This window comes from Pseudophryne corroboree, chromosome 7 (assembly GCF_028390025.1).
Source record: "Pseudophryne corroboree isolate aPseCor3 chromosome 7, aPseCor3.hap2, whole genome shotgun sequence".
NCBI lineage: Eukaryota > Metazoa > Chordata > Amphibia > Anura > Myobatrachidae > Pseudophryne > Pseudophryne corroboree.
Window position 1 is genome coordinate 514,982,144 of NC_086450.1, and position 21,078 is coordinate 515,003,221.

Genomic DNA, 21,078 nt, shown 5'->3' on the forward strand with positions numbered 1-21,078 from the left:
ATTACAGTGATTCAGGGGATGCTGTTAGTGCGCTGCAGGGCTAATTACAGTGATGCAGGGGATGCTGTTAGTGCGCTGCAGGCCTGATTACAGTGATGCAGGGGATGCTGTTAGTGCGCTGCAGGCCTGATTACAGTGATGCAGGGGGTGCTGTTAGTGCGCTGCAGGCCTGATTACAGTGATGCAGGGGATGCTGTTAGTGCGCTGCAGGCCTGATTACAGTGATGCAGGGGATGCTGTTAGTGCGCTGCAGGCCTGATTACAGTGATGCAGGGGATGCTGTTAGTGCGCTGCAGGCCTGATTACAGTGATGCAGGGGATGCTGTTAGTGCGCTGCAGGCCTGATTACAGTGATGCAGGGGATGCTGTTAGTGCGCTGCATGCCTTATTACAGTGACGCAGGGGATGCTGTTAGCGTGCTGCAGGCCTGATTACAGTGATTCAGGGGATGCTGTTAGTGCGCTGCAGGCCTAATTACAGTGATGCAGGGGATGCTGTTAGTGCGCTGCAGGCCTGATTACAGTGACGCAGGGGATGCTGTTATTGCGCTGCAGGCCTGATTACAGTGACGCAGGGGATGCTGTTATTGCGCTGCAGGCCTGATTACAGTGATGGAGGGGATGCTGTTAGTGCACTGCAGGCCTGATTACAGTGATGCAGGGGATGCTGTTAGCGCGCTGCAGGCCTAATTACAGTGATGCAGGGGATGCTGTTAGTGCGCTGCAGGCCTAATTACAGTGATGCAGGGAATGCTGTTAGTGCGCTGCAGGCCTGATTACAGTGATGCAGGGGATGCTGTTAGTGCGCTGCAGGACTGATTACAGTGATGCAGGGGATGCTGTTAGTGCGCTGCAGGCCTGATTACAGTGATGCAGGGGATGCTGTTAGTGCGCTGCATGCCTGATTACAGTGATGCAGGGGATGCTGTTAGTGCACTGCAGGCCTGATTACAGTGATGCAGGGGATGCTGTTAGTGCACTGCAGGCCTGATTACAGTGATGCAGGGGATGCTGTTAGTGCGCTGCAGGCCTGATTACAGTGATGCAGGGGATGCTGTTAGTGCGCTGCAGGCCTGATTACAGTGATGCAGGGGATGCTGTTAGTGCACTGCAGGCCTAATTACAGTGATGCAGGGAATGCTGTTAGTGCGCTGCAGGCCTGATTACAGTGATGCAGGGGATGCTGTTAGTGCGCTGCAGGCCTGATTACAGTGATGCAGGGGATGCTGTTAGTGCGCTGCAGGCCTGATTACAGTGATGCAGGGGATGCTGTTAGTGCACTGCAGGCCTGATTACAGTGATGCAGGGGATGCTGTTAGTGCGCTGCAGGCCTGATTACAGTGATGCAGGGGATGCTGTTAGTGCGCTGCAGGCCTGATTACAGTGATGCAGGGGATGCTGTTAGTGCGCTGCATGCCTTATTACAGTGATACAGGGGATGCTGTTAGCGTGCTGCAGGCCTGATTACAGTGATGCAGGGGATGCTGTTAGCGTGCTGCAGGCCTGATCACAGTGATGCAGGGGATGCTATTATTGCGCTGCAGGCCTGATTACAGTGACGCAGGGGATGCTGTTATTGCGCTGCAGGCCTGATTACAGTGATTCAGGGGATGCTGTTAGTGCGCTGCAGGGCTAATTACAGTGATGCAGGGGATGCTGTTAGTGCGCTGCAGGCCTGATTACAGTGACGCAGGGGATGCTGTTATTGCGCTGCAGGCCTGATTACAGTGACGCAGGGGATGCTGTTATTGCGCTGCAGGCCTGATTACAGTGATGGAGGGGATGCTGTTAGTGCGCTGCAGGCCTGATTACAGTGATGCAGGGGATGCTGTTAGTGCGCTGCAGGGCTAATTACAGTGATGCAGGGGATGCTGTTAGTGCGCTGCAGGGCTAATTACAGTGACGCAGGGGATGCTGTTAGTGCGCTGCAGGCCTGATTACAGTGACGCAGGGGATGCTGTTATTGCGCTGCAGGCCTGATTACAGTGACGCAGGGGATGCTGTTATTGCGCTGCAGGCCTGATTACAGTGACGCAGGGGATGCTGTTATTGCGCTGCAGGCCTGATTACAGTGACGCAGGGGATGCTGTTAGTGCGCTGCAGGCCTGATTACAGTGACGCAGGGGATGCTGTTATTGCGCTGCAGGCCTAATTACAGTGACGCAGGGGATGCTGTTAGTGCGCTGCAGGCCTGATTACAGTGATGCAGGGAATGCTGTTATTGCGCTGCAGGCCTAATTACAGTGACACAGGGGATGCTGTTAGTGCGCTGCAGGGCTAATTACAGTGATGCAGGGGATGCTGTTAGCGTGCTGCAGGCCTTATTACAGTGATGCAGGGGATGCTGTTAGCGTGCTGCAGGCCTGATTACAGTGATGCAGGGGATGCTGTTAGTGCGCTGCATGCCTGATTACAGTGATGCAGGGGATGCTGTTAGCGTGCTGCAGGCCTGATTACCGTGATGCAGGGGATGCTGTTATCGCGCTGCAGGCCTGATTACAGTGACGCAGGGGATGCTGTTATTGCGCTGCAGGCCTGATTACCGTGACACAGGGGATGCTGTTATTGCACTGCAGGCCTGATTACAGTGACGCAGGGGATGCTGTTAGTGCGCTGCTGGGCTAATTACAGTGATGCAGGGGATGCTGTTAGTGCACTGCAGGGCTAATTACAGTGATGCAGGGGATGCTGTTAGTGCACTGCAGGGCTAATTACAGTGATTCAGGGGATGCTGTTATTGCGCTGCAGGGCTAATTACAGTGACGCAGGGGATGCTGTTAGTGCGCTGCAGGCCTGATTACAGTGACGCAGGGGATGCTGTTATTGCGCTGCAGGCCTGATTACAGTGATGCAGGGAATGCTGTTAGTGCGCTGCAGGCCTGATTACAGTGATGCAGGGAATGCTGTTAGTGCGCTGCAGGGCTAATTACAGTGATGCAGGGGATGCTTTTAGTGCGCTGCAGGGCTAATTACAGTGATGCAGGGGATGCTGTTAGTGCGCTGCAGGCCTAATTACAGTGATGCAGGGGATGCTGTTAGTGCGCTGCAGGCCTAATTACAGTGATGCAGGGGATGCTGTTAGTGCGCTGCAGGCCTGATTACAGTGATGCAGGGGATGCTCGAAGTGTGCTGCATGCCTGATTACAGTGATGCAGGGGAAGCTGGTAGTGCGCTGCAGGGCTAATTACAGTGATGCAGGGCAAGCTAGTAGTGTGCTGCAGGGCTAATTACAGTGATGCATGGAAAAATGGCAGTGTGATGCAGGGGAAGCTGGTAGTGTGCTGCAGGGCTAATTACAGTGATGCATGGAAAAATGGCAGTGTGATGCAGGGGAAGCTGGTAGTGTGCTGCAGGGCTAATTACAGTGATGCAGGGGAAGCTGGTAGTGCGCTGCAGGGCTAATTACAGTGATGCAGGGGAAGCTGGTAGTGTGCTGCAGGGCTAATTACAGTGATGCAGGGGAAGCTGGTAGTGTGCTGCATGCCTAATTACAGTGATGCAGGGGATGCTGTTAGTGCGCTGCAGGCCTGATTACAGTGATGCAGGGAATGCTGTTATTGCGCTGCAGGCCTAATTACAGTGACACAGGGGATGCTGTTAGTGCGCTGCAGGGCTAATTACAGTGATGCAGGGGATGCTGTTAGCGTGCTGCAGGCCTTATTACAGTGATGCAGGGGATGCTGTTAGCGTGCTGCAGGCCTGATTACAGTGATGCAGGGGATGCTGTTAGTGCGCTGCATGCCTGATTACAGTGATGCAGGGGATGCTGTTAGCGTGCTGCAGGCCTGATTACCGTGATGCAGGGGATGCTGTTATCGCGCTGCAGGCCTGATTACAGTGACGCAGGGGATGCTGTTATTGCGCTGCAGGCCTGATTACCGTGACACAGGGGATGCTGTTATTGCACTGCAGGCCTGATTACAGTGACGCAGGGGATGCTGTTAGTGCGCTGCTGGGCTAATTACAGTGATGCAGGGGATGCTGTTAGTGCACTGCAGGGCTAATTACAGTGATGCAGGGGATGCTGTTAGTGCACTGCAGGGCTAATTACAGTGATTCAGGGGATGCTGTTATTGCGCTGCAGGGCTAATTACAGTGACGCAGGGGATGCTGTTAGTGCGCTGCAGGCCTGATTACAGTGACGCAGGGGATGCTGTTATTGCGCTGCAGGCCTGATTACAGTGATGCAGGGAATGCTGTTAGTGCGCTGCAGGCCTGATTACAGTGATGCAGGGAATGCTGTTAGTGCGCTGCAGGGCTAATTACAGTGATGCAGGGGATGCTTTTAGTGCGCTGCAGGGCTAATTACAGTGATGCAGGGGATGCTGTTAGTGCGCTGCAGGCCTAATTACAGTGATGCAGGGGATGCTGTTAGTGCGCTGCAGGCCTAATTACAGTGATGCAGGGGATGCTGTTAGTGCGCTGCAGGCCTGATTACAGTGATGCAGGGGATGCTCGAAGTGTGCTGCATGCCTGATTACAGTGATGCAGGGGAAGCTGGTAGTGCGCTGCAGGGCTAATTACAGTGATGCAGGGCAAGCTAGTAGTGTGCTGCAGGGCTAATTACAGTGATGCATGGAAAAATGGCAGTGTGATGCAGGGGAAGCTGGTAGTGTGCTGCAGGGCTAATTACAGTGATGCATGGAAAAATGGCAGTGTGATGCAGGGGAAGCTGGTAGTGTGCTGCAGGGCTAATTACAGTGATGCAGGGGAAGCTGGTAGTGCGCTGCAGGGCTAATTACAGTGATGCAGGGGAAGCTGGTAGTGTGCTGCAGGGCTAATTACAGTGATGCAGGGGAAGCTGGTAGTGTGCTGCATGCCTAATTACAGTGATGCAGGGGAAACTGGTAGTGTGCTGCATGCCTAATTACAGTGATGCAGGGGAAGCTGGTAGTGTGCTGCATGCCTAATTACAGTGATGCAGGGGAAGCTGGTAGTGTGCTGCATGCCTAATTACAGTGATACAGGGGAAGCTGGTAGTGTGCTGCATGCCTAATTACAGTGATGCAGGGGAAGCTGGTAGTATGCTGCATGCCTAATTACAGTGATGCAGGGGAAGCTGGTATCACTGCATGCCTAATTACAGTGATACAGGGGAAGCTGGTAGTGTGCTGCATGCCTAATTACAGTGATGCAGGGGAAGCTGGTAGTGTGCTGCATTTCTAATTACAGTGATGCAGGGGATGCTTTTAGTGCGCTGCAGGGCTAATTACAGTGATGCAGGGGATGCTGTTAGTGCGCTGCAGGCCTAATTACAGTGATGCAGGGGATGCTGTTAGTGCGCTGCAGGCCTAATTACAGTGATGCAGGGGATGCTGTTAGTGCGCTGCAGGCCTGATTACAGTGATGCAGGGGATGCTCGAAGTGTGCTGCATGCCTGATTACAGTGATGCAGGGGAAGCTGGTAGTGCGCTGCAGGGCTAATTACAGTGATGCAGGGCAAGCTAGTAGTGTGCTGCAGGGCTAATTACAGTGATGCATGGAAAAATGGCAGTGTGATGCAGGGGAAGCTGGTAGTGTGCTGCAGGGCTAATTACAGTGATGCATGGAAAAATGGCAGTGTGATGCAGGGGAAGCTGGTAGTGTGCTGCAGGGCTAATTACAGTGATGCCGGGGAAGCTGGTAGTGTGCTGCAGGGCTAATTACAGTGATGCAGGGGATGCTGTTAGTGCGCTGCAGGGCTAATTACAGTGATGCAGGGGAAGCTGGTAGTGTGCTGCATGCCTAATTACAGTGATACAGGGGAAACTGGTAGTGTGCTGCATGCCTAATTACAGTGATGCAGGGGAAGCTGGTAGTGTGCTGCATGCCTAATTACAGTGATACAGGGGAAGCTGGTAGTGTGCTGCATGCCTAATTACAGTGATGCAGGGGAAGCTGGTAGTGTGCTGCATGCCTAATTACAGTGATGCAGGGGAAGCTGGTAGTATGCTGCATGCCTAATTACAGTGATACAGGGGAAGCTGGTAGTGTGCTGCAGGCCTGATTACAGTAATGCAGGGGAAGCTGGTTCAGGATAAATTCTAATTAGTTATCGTGAATGTAGACACAGGGATGCAGGCAGGAGACTCAGTGCGGTAATGAGGGTAAAGTTACAGTAATTAGGGGGAGAGACAGGCTCCAGCATTCAGACCCATGTGTGCCTCCCCAGCCATTCACCTCACCGCTTGCCACGTATACCCCAGCTGTCAGCTGAAATGAGAAGGGTGACAGAGGAGCATGTGCGGGAGGGTGTAGACAAGTGCTGGGAATGGCTGTATATAGTATACATATAAGTATATATACTGCATCAGTATGTGTATGCCTGACAGTCCATTTTTGTGTGACTTTCCCACCCACGGGCCACAGTGTAAGCTATGAGCAGGGCCCTCCTAAAGTCTCTATACAGTGTAAGCTGTGAGCAGGGCCCTCCTACCTCTATGTCTCTATAGAGTGAAAGCTGTGACCAGGGCCCTCCTACTTTTATGTCTCTATAGTGTGTAAGCTGTGAGCAGGGCCCTCCTACCTCTGTGTCTCTATAGAGTTGAAGCTGCGAGCAGGGCCCCCCTACCTCTATGTCTCTATACTGTGTAAGCTGTGAGCAGGGCCCTCCTACCTCTATGTCTCTATAGAGTGTAAGCTGTGAGCAGGGCCCTCCTACCTCTATGTCTCTATAGAGTGTAAGCTGTGAGCAGGGCCCTCCTACCTCTATGTCTCTATAGAGTGTAAGCCTGTGAGCAGGGCCCTCCTACCTCTATGTCTCTATAGAGTGTAAGCTGTGAGCAGGGCCCTCCTACCTCTATGTCTCTATAGAGTGTAAGCTGCGAGCAGGGCCTTCCTAGCTCAATGTCTCTATACAGTGTAAGCTGCGAGCAGGGCCTTCCTACCTCTGTCTCTATACAGTGTGAGCTGTGAGCAGGGCCCTCCTACCTCTATGTCTCTATACAGTGTAAGCTGCGAGCAGGGCCCTCCTACCGCTATGACTATTTTATTACACAGCTGTGTTCTATCACTGTTGTTTCCAATAGGTAAAGCGTAATGGAACATTCTGCGCTGTATGTGACTGATAATAATAATATAGAAGTCAGTGGGAGGGTGATATAATAATAATAATATAGAAGTCAGTGGGAGGGTGATATAATAATAATAATAATAATAATAATAATAATAATATAGAAGTCAGTGGGAGGGTGATATAATAATAATAATAATAATAATAATAATAATATAGAAGTCAGTGGGAGGGTGATGATAATAATAATAATAATAATAATAATAATAATAATAATATAGAAGTTAGTGGGAGGGTGATATAATAATAATAATAATAATAATAATAATATAGAAGTCAGTGGGAGGGTGATATAATAATATAGAAGTCAGTGGGAGGGTGATATAATAATATAGAAGTCATTGGGAGGGTGAAATAATAATAATAATAATAATAATAATAATAATATAGAAGTCAGTGGGAGGGTGATAAAATAATAATAATAATAATAATAATAGTAGTAATAATATAGAAGTCAGCGGGAGGGTGATATTATAATAATAATAATAATAATATGGAAGTCAGTGGGAGGGTGATATAATAATAATAATAATAATAATAATAATAATAATAATATAGAAGTCAGTGGGAGGGTGATATAATAAAAATAATAATAATAATAATATAGAAGTCAGTGGGAGGATGATATAATAATAATAATAATAGAAGTCAGTGGGAGGGTGATATAATAATAATAATAATAATAATATAGCAGTCAGTGGGAGGGTGATATAATAAAAATAATAATAATAATAATATAGAAGTCAGTGGGAGGATGATATAATAATAATAATAATAATAGAAGTCAGTGGGAGGGTGATATAATAATAATATAGCAGTCAGCAGGAGGGTGATATAATAATAAAATAGAAGTCAACGGGAGGGTGATATAATAATATAGCAGTCAGCGGGAGGGTGATATAATAATATAGCAGTCAGTGGGAGGGTGATATAATAATATAGAAGTCAGTGGGAGGGTGATATAATAATATAGAAGTCAGTGGGAGGGTGATATAATAATATAGGAGTCAGCGGGAGGGTGATATAATAATATAGGAGTCAGCGGGAGGGTGATATAATAATAATATAGACGTCAGCGGGAGGGTGATATAATAATAATATAGAAGTCAGCGGGAGGGTGATATAATAATAAAATAGAAGTCAGCGGGAGGGTGATATAATAATATAGAAGTCAGCGGGAGGGTGATATAATAAAATAGAAGTCAGCGGGAGGGTGATATAATAATATAGCAGTCAGTGGGAGGGTGATATAATAATAATAATATAGCAGTCAGCGTGAGGGTGATATAATAATATAGCAGTCAGTGGGAGGGTGATATAATAATAATAATAATAGAAGTCAGTGGGAGGGTGATATAATAATATAGGAGTCAGCAGGAGGGTGATATAATAATAAAATAGAAGTCAACGGGAGGGTGATATAATAATATAGCAGTCAGCGGGAGGGTGATATAATAATATAGCAGTCAGCGGGAGGGTGATATAATAATATAGCAGTCAGTGGGAGGGTGATATAATAATATAGAAGTCAGTGGGAGGGTGATATAATAATATAGGAGTCAGCGGGAGGGTGATATAATAATATAGGAGTCAGCGGGAGGGTGATATAATAATAATATAGACGTCAGCGGGAGGGTGATATAATAATAATATAGAAGTCAGCGGGAGGGTGATATAATAATAAAATAGAAGTCAGCAGGAGGGTGATATAATAATATAGAAGTCAGCGGGAGGGTGATATAATAAAATAGAAGTCAGCGGGAGGGTGATATAATAATATAGCAGTCAGTGGGAGGGTGATATAATAATAATAATATAGCAGTCAGCGTGAGGGTGATATAATAATATAGCAGTCAGTGGGAGGGTGATATAATAATATAGCAGTCAGCGGGAGGGTGATATAATAATATAGCAATCAGCGGGAGGGTGATATAATAATATAGCAGTCAGCGGGAGGGTGATTATAATAATAATATAGAAGTCATTGGGAGGGTGATATAATAATAATATAGAAGTCAACGGGAGGGTGATATAATAATTATATAGAAGTCAGCGGGAGGGTGATATAATAATATAGCAGTCAGTGGGAGAGTGATATAATATAGAAGTCAGTGGGAGGGTGATATAATAATATAGCAGTCAGCGGGAGGGTGATATAATAATATAGAAGTCAGCTGGAGGGTGATATAGTAATATAGCAGTCAGTGGGAGGGTGATATAATAATATAGAAGTCAGTGGGAGGGTGATATAATAAAATAGGAGTCAACGGGAGGGTGATATCATAATAATATAGACGTCAGTGGGAGGGTGATATAGTAATATAGCAGTCAGCGGGAGGGTGATATAATAATATAGAAGTGAGCGGGAGGGTGATATAATAATATAGCAGTCAGCGGGAGGGGGATATAATAATATAGCAGTCAGCGGGAGGGGGATATAATAATACAGAAGTCAGCGGGAGGGTGATATAATAATATAGCAGTCAGCGGGAGGGTGATATAATAATATAGCAGTCAGCGGGAGGGGGATATAATAATATAGCAGTCAGCGGGAGGGGGATATAATAATACAGAAGTCAGCGAGAGGGTGATATAATAATATAGAAGTCAGCGGGAGGGTGATATAATAATATAGCAGTCAGCGGGAGGGTGATATAAAAATATAGCAGTCAGCGGGAGGGTGATATGATAATATAGCAGTCAGCGGGAGGGTGATATAATAATATAGCAGTCAGCGGGAGGGTGATATAATAATATAGAAGTCAGCGGGAGGGTGATATAATAATATAGAAGTCAGCGGGAGGGTGATACAGTATAATAATATAGACGTCAGCGAGAGGGTGATATAATGATATAGCAGTCAGTGGGAGGTTGATAGAATGATATAGCAGTCAGCGGGAGGGTGATATAGTGGGAGGGTGATATAATAATATAGAAGTCTACAATTAATCTACAATTATAATATACAGTTGTGTCCTGCTATATCTCACCTGTGATATGCGTGCGTTGCGGTGATGCGGTTGCGGCAAGAGTGCCCAGAAACAGGTGCGTGCATCCGCATCGCATGTAAGATGAAGGACACATGTGTAAACCCATTGGTCTAGATACATGTAATCAGCACATGCTAAGAGCACGGGGATAACATACTGTCTGTGTGACCTCCAGGTACAGGAATCCGTGAACGTGTCCAGCGCGGTGACCATCCAGTACAACGAGAGCCAATACCACAGCGACATGGAGCGCGCTTATCATACCGTGAAGGTACCGTGACTGGCCTGTCCAACTATTATAGTATTATATTATTACACTCCAGCCATGATCTGCATGTTCTCTGCCAGTTACTAAGATACAGAGTATGACCAGGTGCATGTCAGTATATACTATCCGTTATTAATCCAGTGATTACTTGTGGAAATCTCATATGCACAGACATTCCCAACCTCAGGGCACACTGACAGGACAGGCATTAGGGATATCCCGGCTACAGCACAGATGGTTACATCAAAATAACTGAGGTACTAATTAAGTCACCTGTGCTCAAGCCTGGCCTGTTAGTGCCCCGAGGAATGCCTGCATTACAGCGCAGGTGCTCAAACTCTGTCCTCAGGACCCCAAACAGTTCACATTTCCCAGGTCTCCAAGAATTACAAGTGAAATAACTATCTCCACCTGTGGATATTTTAAAATGTGTCAGTGAGTAATGAGTGCACCTGTGCATCTGCTGGGTGACCTGGGAAATGTGTCGGTGAGTAATGAGTACACCTGTGCACCTGCTGGGTGACCTGGGAAATGTATCAGTGAGTAATGAGTACACCTGTGCCCCTGCTTGGTGACCTGGGAAATGTGTCAGTGAGTATGAGTACACCTGTACACCTGCTGGGTGACCTGGGAAATGTGTCAGTGAGTAATGAAAACACCTGTACACCTGCTGGGTGACCTGGGAAATGTCAGTGAGTAATGAGTACACCTGTGCGCCTGCTGGGTGACCTGGGACATGTGTCAGTGAGTAATGAATACACCTGTGCACCTGCTGGGTGACCTGGGAAATGTGTCAGTGAGTAATTAGTGCACCTGTGCACCTGCTGGGTGACCTGGGAAATGTGTCAGTGAGTAATGAGTACACCTGTACACCTGGGTGACCTGGGAAATGTGTCAGTGAGTAATGAGTATACCTGTACACCTGGGTGACCTGGGAAATGTGTCAGTGAGTAATTAGTGCACCTGTGCACCTGCTGGGTGACCTGGGAAATGTGTCAGTGAGTAATGAGTGCACCTGTGCACCTGCTGGGTGACCAGGGAAATGTGTCAGTGAGTAATGAGTACACCTGCTGGGTGACCTGGGAAATGTGTCAGTGAGTAATAAGTACACCTGTGCACCTGCTGGATGACCTTGGAAACGTGTCAGTGAGTAATGAGCACACCTGTGCACCTGCTGGGTGACCTGGGAAATGTGTCAGTGAGTAATGAGTACATCTGCTGGGTGACCTGGGAAATGTGTCAGTGAGTAATAAGTACACCTGTGCACCTGCTGGATGACCTTGGAAACGTGTCAGTGAGTAATGAGCACACCTGTGCACCTGCTGGGTGACCTGGGAAATGTGTCAGTGAGTAATGAGTACACCTGTGCACCTGCTGGATGACCTGGGAAATGTGTCAGTGAGTAATGAGCACACCTGTGCACCTGCTGGATGACCTGGGAAATGTGTCAGTGAGTAATGAGTACACCTGCTGGGTGACCTGGGAAATGTGTCAGTGAGTAATGAGTACACCTGCTGGGTGACCTGGGAAATGTGTCAGTGAGTAATAAGTACACCTGTGCACCTGCTGGATGACCTGGGAAATGTGTCAGTGAGTAATGAGCACACCTGTGCACCTGCTGGGTGACCTGGGAAATGTGTCAGTGAGTAATGAGTACACCTGTGCTCCTGCTGGGTGACCTGGGAAATGTGTCAGTGAGTAATGAGTACACCTGCTGGGTGACCTGGGAAATGTGTCAGTGAGTAATAAGTACACCTGTGCACCTGCTGGATGACCTTGGAAACGTGTCAGTGAGTAATGAGCACACCTGTGCACCTGCTGGGTGACCTGGGAAATGTGTCAGTGAGTAATGAGTACACCTGTGCACCTGCTGGATGACCTGGGAAATGTGTCAGTGAGTAATGAGCACACCTGTGCACCTGCTGGGTGACCTGGGAAATGTGTCAGTGAGTAATGAGTACACCTGCTGGGTGACCTGGGAAATGTGTCAGTGAGTAATAAGTACACCTGTGCACCTGCTGGATGACCTGGGAAATGTGTCAGTGAGTAATGAGCACACCTGTGCACCTGCTGGGTGACCTGGGAAATGTGTCAGTGAGTAATGAGTACACCTGTGCTCCTGCTGGGTGACCTGGGAAATGTGTCAGTGAGTGATGAGTACACCTGCTGGGTGACCTGGGAAATGTGTCAGTGAGTAATGAGTACACCTGCTGGGTGACCTGGGAAATGTGTCAGTGAGTAATGAGCACACCTGTGTCATTGCTATCTCATCAGTGTCAGACATAAAACATGCTCCTGCTCTGTCTCCTGCACACTGGCCTTTATAGTAAGACCTCCAGCAAGCGTGTCAGCCAGGGAACACCTAGGGCAGCGAAGGACACGGGCACTGGGTGCAGGAGAAGATGTGGGCACAAAAAGATTAATAAAAAAATCAAATAAAGAAAAGTCACTGATCCACTGCACTCACCTCTCATATATTGTGTCACATGCAGTAAGTGTAATCTCTGTGGTGACTTCTCCCCTCTCTCTCTCCCTCTCTCCCCCTCTCCCTCTCTCTCTCTCCCTCTCTCCCTCTAGGTGGTAACGCAAGTGGAACTTCTGGTGCCCCCAAACCACGTTCTGTACATAGCTGGGAGCAGTGTCGGCGGGGTGTTGGTCCTGCTTCTCTTCTCCTGGTTGCTGTATAAGGTGAGAGGAGTAGTATTGCTGGTTACTGGATATCCCGGGCTCAGGGCCTGATTCCCTATCATTTACCGATGTAGCGAGTAACGGCAGACTGCGCGCGTGCAAAGGGCAAAATGTGAACGCTCTGCACTTGCAGCCTAAGTGAAATACGACCGCAATTTGATTGACAGGAAGTGAGTGTTTGTGGGTGGTAACATGGCGTTTGTGGGGAGTGGTTGTGAAAACGCAGACGCGCCATGGCGGTTTTTTGGGACATATATCTGACACCATCTGCAATCGCTGCAGTGACAAACATGGCGCCCGGTGTAACTGCAGTTGCATCATTATGAGTAGGAGCGGGTCAGGTGCAACTGTCGACGGTGTTCGGTTTTTGCATGGTGATTCTGCTAATGCAAACCCAGATTTGGGATGGCAGCGGTGGGGCGTCTTTCGCCCTTTCTGGGCGGCTCTTCATATGTGATTTTTAGCAGTGGCAGTTGTGTGATAATCACTATTTCAGCCTCAGTAGTGACCGGTGGCGGCTGCAGCTCACGCCATGCAGAGGGGAGAGGGATAGCACACATGAACATACATGTAGGGATATATGTAACATATGTGTGGCTGCAGGTCCCCGGGGATCGGCAGCGCGGGGTGTCTTACCGCCGCCGCTGGACCTGGCACTCTACTCTCTCCTTCAAAGCCCGCCCCCAGAATAGACATTCTATAGCCACTTACCACTTCATCAGGGTTCATAGGTTCCACAGGGAACATCGGGGTTGTAGATGGTCAGTAAGAGCTAGGCACCAAACAGTTAAAGCTTTAGCTTGTCCCAGAATGCTCGTCTCCTTTCCTGTATAACCCCGCCTCCATGCTCAGGCATTCAGTTTTTAGTTAGCAGGTGCACCATGACAGGGGGCTGCCCAGCAGCCCCAAAGCTTTCTCATTTTTACTTAGGATTTTTACTTATGCTGTCAGCGCTGGAAGTGAGTGTGACATCAGCGCTGCAGCTCCATCACACTCTCCGCCAGCGCCGAAACTGCCGCTGGCCTCAGCCTCAGATGGAAACTTGCGGCAGGTGACACACAGGGCGACTAGCACCGCTGGCTGTGGGGACCCCAGGATTGTGTGGCTGGCACCTCAGGAGGCAGATAACAGGGTCCCTTCTCTGGAACCCGCCTGTAAATCGCAGTCCACCGCCTGTCTGGGGAGACGGACCGCGGCGCTGGCGTGGACGCTGTCACAGTACAGGGACTCCACTAGACCACCAGGGCAATATAGGGCACAGGTCGAGGCGTTAAAGCACCTATTTAATAAGGCCCGCAAAGTACCTGGGGTGGAAGACCAGCACAGGGGAGGCGGTGCTTGACCTGTAGTCCCTCCCCTGGCGCTGGGCACCAGTCAACAGCAGACTTCCCGCCTTTGAGCTGCCTTCACTCTCCGTCCTTCCCTCACAGATCCTGGCAGCCATCTTACAGCAAGGTCCCCGGGAACGCTGGGCTCAGTCTCCCTGTAAAAACCCGTCCTCGGCATGCCAGGTTTCACATCTTACCTGCTTCAAAACAAGCTGAGGAGTCTATTCAAGTGCTCATTGCAGTGATAATTATATTATTTCTCTGCATTGTGTGTGACTGAGTGCTAGCTCTGCTGTATTGTATATTACGCTCTCTGTTATTTCTGTACCCCGGGCACAGGTGCTTCTAGGGCTATGTCACACGGCATATACAGTATACAGCTGTGATCAGTCACATACCACACTCTGTACTTATATATCATTATATTCAGAGTGCAGGGTGCGCCCACATTGTTTTACTGACATATGGGAAACAAACAGGCAGAGTCCCCTGTGTTACTCTCATGTAGAGTTTGCTCAGCTGCGTTATCTGCCGAGGTTGTTATACAGGATGTCCTCTGTGCTAACTGTTATACACGCAGGAGCCTCCCTGGGCGGCCTTCTTTACACTGTTATACACCTCCTAGCCAGTCCACACCCCCTGCCCCCACACAGGAGCCTCCCTGGGCGGTCTTCTCTACACTGTTATACACCTCCTAGTCAGCCCACACCTCCTGCCCCCACACAGTAGCCTCCCTGGGTGGTCTTCTCTACACTGTTATACACCTCCTAGTCAACCCACACCTCCTGCCCCCACACAGTAGCCTCCCTGGGCGGCATTCTCTACACTGTTATACACCTCCTAGTCAGTCCACACCCCCTGCCCCCACACAGGAGTCTCCCTGGGCGGTCTTCTCTACACTGTTATACACCTCCTAGTCAGCCCACACCTCCTGCCCCCACACAGGAGTCTCCCTGGGCGGTCTTCTCTACACTGTTATACACCTCCTAGTCAGCCCACACCTCCTGCCCCCACACAGTAGCCTCCCTGGGCGGTCTTCTCTACACTGTTATACACCTCCTAGTCAGTCCACACCCCCTGCCCCCACACTGGAGCCTCCCTGGGCGGCCTTCTCTACACTGTTATACACCTCCTAGTCAGTCCACACCCCCTGCCCCCACACAGGAGCCTCCCTGGGCGGTCTTCTCTACACTGTTATACACCTCCTAGTCAGTCCACACTTCCTGCCCCCACACAGGAGTCTCCCTGGGCGGTCTTCTCTACACTGTTATACACCTCCTAGTCAGCCCACACCTCCTGCCCCCACACAGTAGCCTCCCTGGGCGGTCTTCTCTACACTGTTATACACCTCCTAGTCAGCCCACACCTCCTGCCCCCACACAGTAGCCTCCCTGGGCGGTCTAATCTACACTGTTATACACCTCCTAGTCAGTCCACACCCCCTGCTCCCACACAGGAGCCTCCCTGGGCGGCCTTCTCTACACTGTTATACACCTCCTAGTCAGTCCACACTTCCTGCCCCCACACAGGAGTCTCCCTGGGCGGTCTTCTCTACACTGTTATACACCTCCTAGTCAGCCCACACCTCCTGCCCCCACACAGTAGCCTCCCTGGGCGGTCTTCTCTACACTGTTATACACCTCCTAGTCAGCCCACACCTCCTGCCCCCACACAGTAGCCTCCCTGGGCGGTCTTCTCTACACTGTTATACACCTCCTAGTCAGTCCACACCCCCTGCCCCCACACAGGAGCCTCCCTGGGCGGCCTTCTCTACACTGTTATACACCTCCTAGTCAGTCCACACCCCCTGCCCCCACACAGGAGCCTCCCTGGGCGGTCTTCTCTACACTGTTATACACCTCCTAGTCAGCCCACACCTCCTGCCCCCACACAGGAGTCTCCCTGGGCGGCCTTCTCTACACTGTTATACACCTCCTAGCCAGTCCACACCCCCTGCCCCCACACAGGAGCCTCCCTGGGCGGTCTTCTCTACACTGTTATACACCTCCTAGTCAGTCCACACTTCCTGCCCCCACACAGGAGTCTCCCTGGGCGGTCTTCTCTACACTGTTATACACCTCCTAGTCAGCCCACACCTCCTGCCCCCACACAGTAGCCTCCCTGGGCGGTCTTCTCTACACTGTTATACACCTCCTAGTCAGCCCACACCTCCTGCCCCCACACAGTAGCCTCCCTGGGCGGTCTAATCTACACTGTTATACACCTTCTAGTCAGTCCACACCCCCTGCTCCCACACAGGACCCTCCCTGGGCGGCCTTCTCTACACTGTTATACACCTCCTAGTCAGTCCACACTTCCTGCCCCCACACAGGAGTCTCCCTGGGCGGTCTTCTCTACACTGTTATACACCTCCTAGTCAGCCCACACCTCCTGCCCCCACACAGTAGCCTCCCTGGGCGGTCTTCTCTACACTGTTATACACCTCCTAGTCAGCCCACACCTCCTGCCCCCACACAGTAGCCTCCCTGGGCGGTCTTCTCTACACTGTTATACACCTCCTAGTCAGTCCACACCCCCTGCCCCAACACAGGAGCCTCCCTGGGCGGCCTTCTCTACACTGTTATACACCTCCTAGTCAGTCCACACCCCCTGCCCCCACACAGGAGCCTCCCTGGGCGGTCTTCTCTACACTGTTATACACCTCCTAGTCAGCCCACACCTCCTGCCCCCACACAGGAGTCTCCCTGGGCGGTCTTCTCTACACTGTTATACACCTCCTAGTCAGCCCACACCTCCTGCCCCCACACAGTAGCCTCCCTGGGCGGTCTTCTCTACACTGTTATACACCTCCTAGTCAGTCCACACTTCCTGCCCCCACACAGGAGCCTCCCTGGGCGGCCTTCTCTACACTGTTATACACCTCCTAGTCAGTCCACACCCCCTGCCCCCACACAGGAGCCTCCCTGGGCGGTCTTCTCTACACTGTTATACACCTCCTAGTCAGCCCACACCTCCTGCCCCCACACAGTAGCCTCCCTGGGCGGTCTTCTCTACACTGTTATACACCTCCTAGTCAGTCCACACTTCCTGCCCCCACACAGGAGTCTCCCTGGGCGGTCTTCTCTACACTGTTATACACCTCCTAGTCAGCCCACACCTCCTGCCCCCACACAGTAGCCTCCCTGGGCGGTCTTCTCTACACTGTTATACACCTCCTAGTCAGTCCACACCTCCTGCCCCCACACAGTAGCCTCCCTGGGCGGTCTTCTCTACACTGTTATACACCTCCTAGTCAGTCCACACCCCCTGCCCCCACACAGGAGCCTCCCTGGGCGGCCTTCTCTACACTGTTATACACCTCCTAGTCAGTCCACACCCCCTGCCCCCACACAGGAGCCTCCCTGGGCGGTCTTCTCTACACTGTTATACACCTCCTAGTCAGCCCACACCTCCTGCCCCCACACAGTAGCCTCCCTGGGCGGTCTTCTCTACACTGTTATACACCTCCTAGTCAGTCCACACACCCTGCCCCCACACAGGAGCCTCCCTGGGCGGCCTTCTCTACACTGTTATACACCTCCTAGTCAGTCCACACCCCCTGCCCCCACACAGGAGCCTCCCTGGGCGGTCTTCTCTACACTGTTATACACCTCCTAGTCAGCCCACACCTCCTGCCCCCACACAGTAGCCTCCCTGGGCGGTCTTCTCTACACTGTTATACACCTCCTAGTCAGTCCACACTTCCTGCCCCCACACAGGAGTCTCCCTGGGCGGTCTTCTCTACACTGTTATACACCTCCTAGTCAGCCCACACCTCCTGCCCCCACACAGTAGCCTCCCTGGGCGGTCTTCTCTACACTGTTATACACCTCCTAGTCAGTCCACACTTCCTGCCCCCACACAGGAGTCTCCCTGGGCGGTCTTCTCTACACTGTTATACACCTCCTAGTCAGCCCACACCTCCTGCCCCCACACAGTAGCCTCCCTGGGCGGTCTTCTCTACACTGTTATACACCTCCTAGTCAGCCCACACCTCCTGCCCCCACACAGTAGCCTCCCTGGGCTGTCTAATCTACACTGTTATACACCTCCTAGTCAGTCCACACCCCCTGCTCCCACACAGGAGCCTCCCTGGGCGGCCTTCTCTACACTGTTATACACCTCCTAGTCAGTCCACACTTCCTGCCCCCACACAGGAGTCTCCCTGGGCGGTCTTCTCTACACTGTTATACACCTCCTAGTCAGCCCACACCTCCTGCCCCCACACAGTAGCCTCCCTGGGCGGTCTTCTCTACACTGTTATACACCTCCTAGTCAGCCCACACCTCCTGCCCCCACACAGTAGCCTCCCTGGGCGGTCTTCTCTACACTGTTATACACCTCCTAGTCAGTCCACACCCCCTGCCCCCACACAGGAGCCTCCCAGGGCGGCCTTCTCTACACTGTTATACACCTCCTAGTCAGTCCACACCCCCTGCCCCCACACAGGAGCCTCCCTGGGCGGTCTTCTCTACACTGTTATACACCTCCTAGTCAGTCCACACTTCCTGCCCCCACACAGGAGTCTCCCTGGGCGGTCTTCTCTACACTGTTATACACCTCCTAGTCAGCCCACACCTCCTGCCCCCACACAGTAGCCTCCCTGGGCGGTCTAATCTACACTGTTATACACCTCCTAGTCAGTCCACACCCCCTGCCCCCACACAGGAGCCTCCCTGGGCGGTCTTCTCTACACTGTTATACACCTCCTAGTCAGCCCACACCTCCTGCCCCCACACAGTAGCCTCCCTGGGCGGTCTTCTCTACACTGTTATACACCTCCTAGTCAGTCCACACTTCCTGCCCCCACACAGGAGTCTCCCTGGGCGGTCTTCTCTACACTGTTATACACCTCCTAGTCAGCCCACACCTCCTGCCCCCACACAGTAGCCTCCCTGGGCGGTCTTCTCTACACTGTTATACACCTCCTAGCCAGTCCACACTTCCTGCCCCCACACAGGAGTCTCCCTGGGCGGTCTTCTCTACACTGTTATACACCTCCTAGTCAGCCCACACCTCCTGCCCCCACGCAGTAGCCTCCCTGGGCGGTCTTCTCTACACTGTTATACACCTCCTAGTCAGCCCACACCTCCTGCCCCCACGCAGTAGCCTCCCTGGGCGGTCTTCGCTACACTGTTATACACCTCCTAGTCAGTCCACACTTCCTGCCCCCACACAGGAGTCTCCCTGGGCGGTCTTCTCTACACTGTTATACACCTCCTAGTCAGCCCAGACCTCCTGCCCCCACACAGTAGCCTCCCTGGGCGGTCTTCTCTACACTGTTATACACCTCCTAGTCAGTCCACACTTCCTGCCCCCACTCAGGAGCCTCCCTGGGCAGCCTTCTCTACACTGTTATACACCTCCTAGTCAGCCCACACCTCCTATCCCCACTCAGGAGCCTCCCTGGGCGGCCTTCTCTCCACTGTTATACACCTCCTAGTGAGCCCACACTTCCTGCCCCCACACAGTAGCCTCCCTGGGCGGTCTTCTCTACACTGTTATACACCTCCTAGTCAGTCAGTCCACACTTCCTGCCCCCACGCAGGAGCCTCCCTGGGCAGCCTTCTCTACACTGTTATACACCTCCTAGTCAGCCCACACCTCCTATCCCCACTCAGGAGCCTCCCTGGGCGGCCTTTTTTTAAATGTTATACACCTCCTAGTCAGTCCATGTCTCCTATCCCCACACAGGAGTCTCCCTGGGCGGTCTTCTCTACACTGTTATACACCTCCTAGTCAGCCCACACCTCCTGCCCCCACACAGTAGCCTCCCTGGGCGGTCTTCTCTACACTGTTATACACCTCCTAGTCAGCCCAAACCTCCTGCCCCCACACAGTAGCCTCCCTGGGCGGTCTAATCTACACTCTTATACACCTCCTAGTCAGTCCACACCCCCTGCTCCCACACAGGAGCCTCCCTGGGCGGCCTTCTCTACACTGTTATACACCTCCTAGTCAGTCCACACTTCCTGCCCCCACACAGGAGTCTCCCTGGGCGGCCTTCTCTACACTGTTATACACCTCCTAGTCAGTCCACACCCCCTGCCCCCACACAGTAGCCTCCCTGGGCGGCCTTCTCTACACTGTTATACACCTCCTAGTCAGTCCACACCCCCTGCCCCCACACAGGAGCCTCCCTGGGTGGTCTTCTCTACACTGTTATACACCTCCTAGTCAGCCCACACCTCCTGCCCCCACACAGGAGTCTCCCTGGGCGGCCTTCTCTACACTGTTATACACCTCCTAGCCAGTCCACACCCCCTGCCCCCACACAGGAGCCTCCCTGGGCGGTCTTCTCTACACTGTTATACACCTCCTAGTCAGTCCACACTTCCTGCCCCCACACAGGAGTCTCCCTGGGCGGTCTTCTCTACACTGTTATACACCTCCTAGTCAGCCCACACCTCCTGCCCCCACACAGTAGCCTCCCTGGGCGGTCTTCTCTACACTGTTATACACCTCCTAGTCAGCCCACACCTCCTGCCCCCACACAGTAGCCTCCCTGGGCGGTCTAATCTACACTGTTATACACCTCCTAGTCAGTCCACACCCCCTGCTCCCACACAGGAGCCTCCCTGGGCGGCCTTCTCTACACTGTTATACACCTCCTAGTCAGTCCACACTTCCTGCCCCCACACAGGAGTCTCCCTGGGCGGTCTTCTCTACACTGTTATACACCTCCTAGTCAGCCCACACCTCCTGCCCCCACACAGTAGCCTCCCTGGGCGGTCTTCTCTACACGGTTATACAC

At 51.5% G+C, this 21,078-nt stretch overlaps 1 protein-coding gene across 1 annotated transcript in view; it reads left to right on the top strand.

The window, feature by feature from the left end:
- ITGAL (integrin subunit alpha L) overlaps positions 1-21,078 on the top strand; it is a 306,572-nt gene that overhangs the window by 249,230 nt on the left and 36,264 nt on the right. The window contains exons 32-33 of the mRNA XM_063933029.1: positions 10,216-10,311; positions 12,886-12,996. Coding sequence (XP_063789099.1) covers positions 10,216-10,311; positions 12,886-12,996 — 207 coding nt within the window. The remainder of the gene's footprint in view (positions 1-10,215; positions 10,312-12,885; positions 12,997-21,078) is intronic.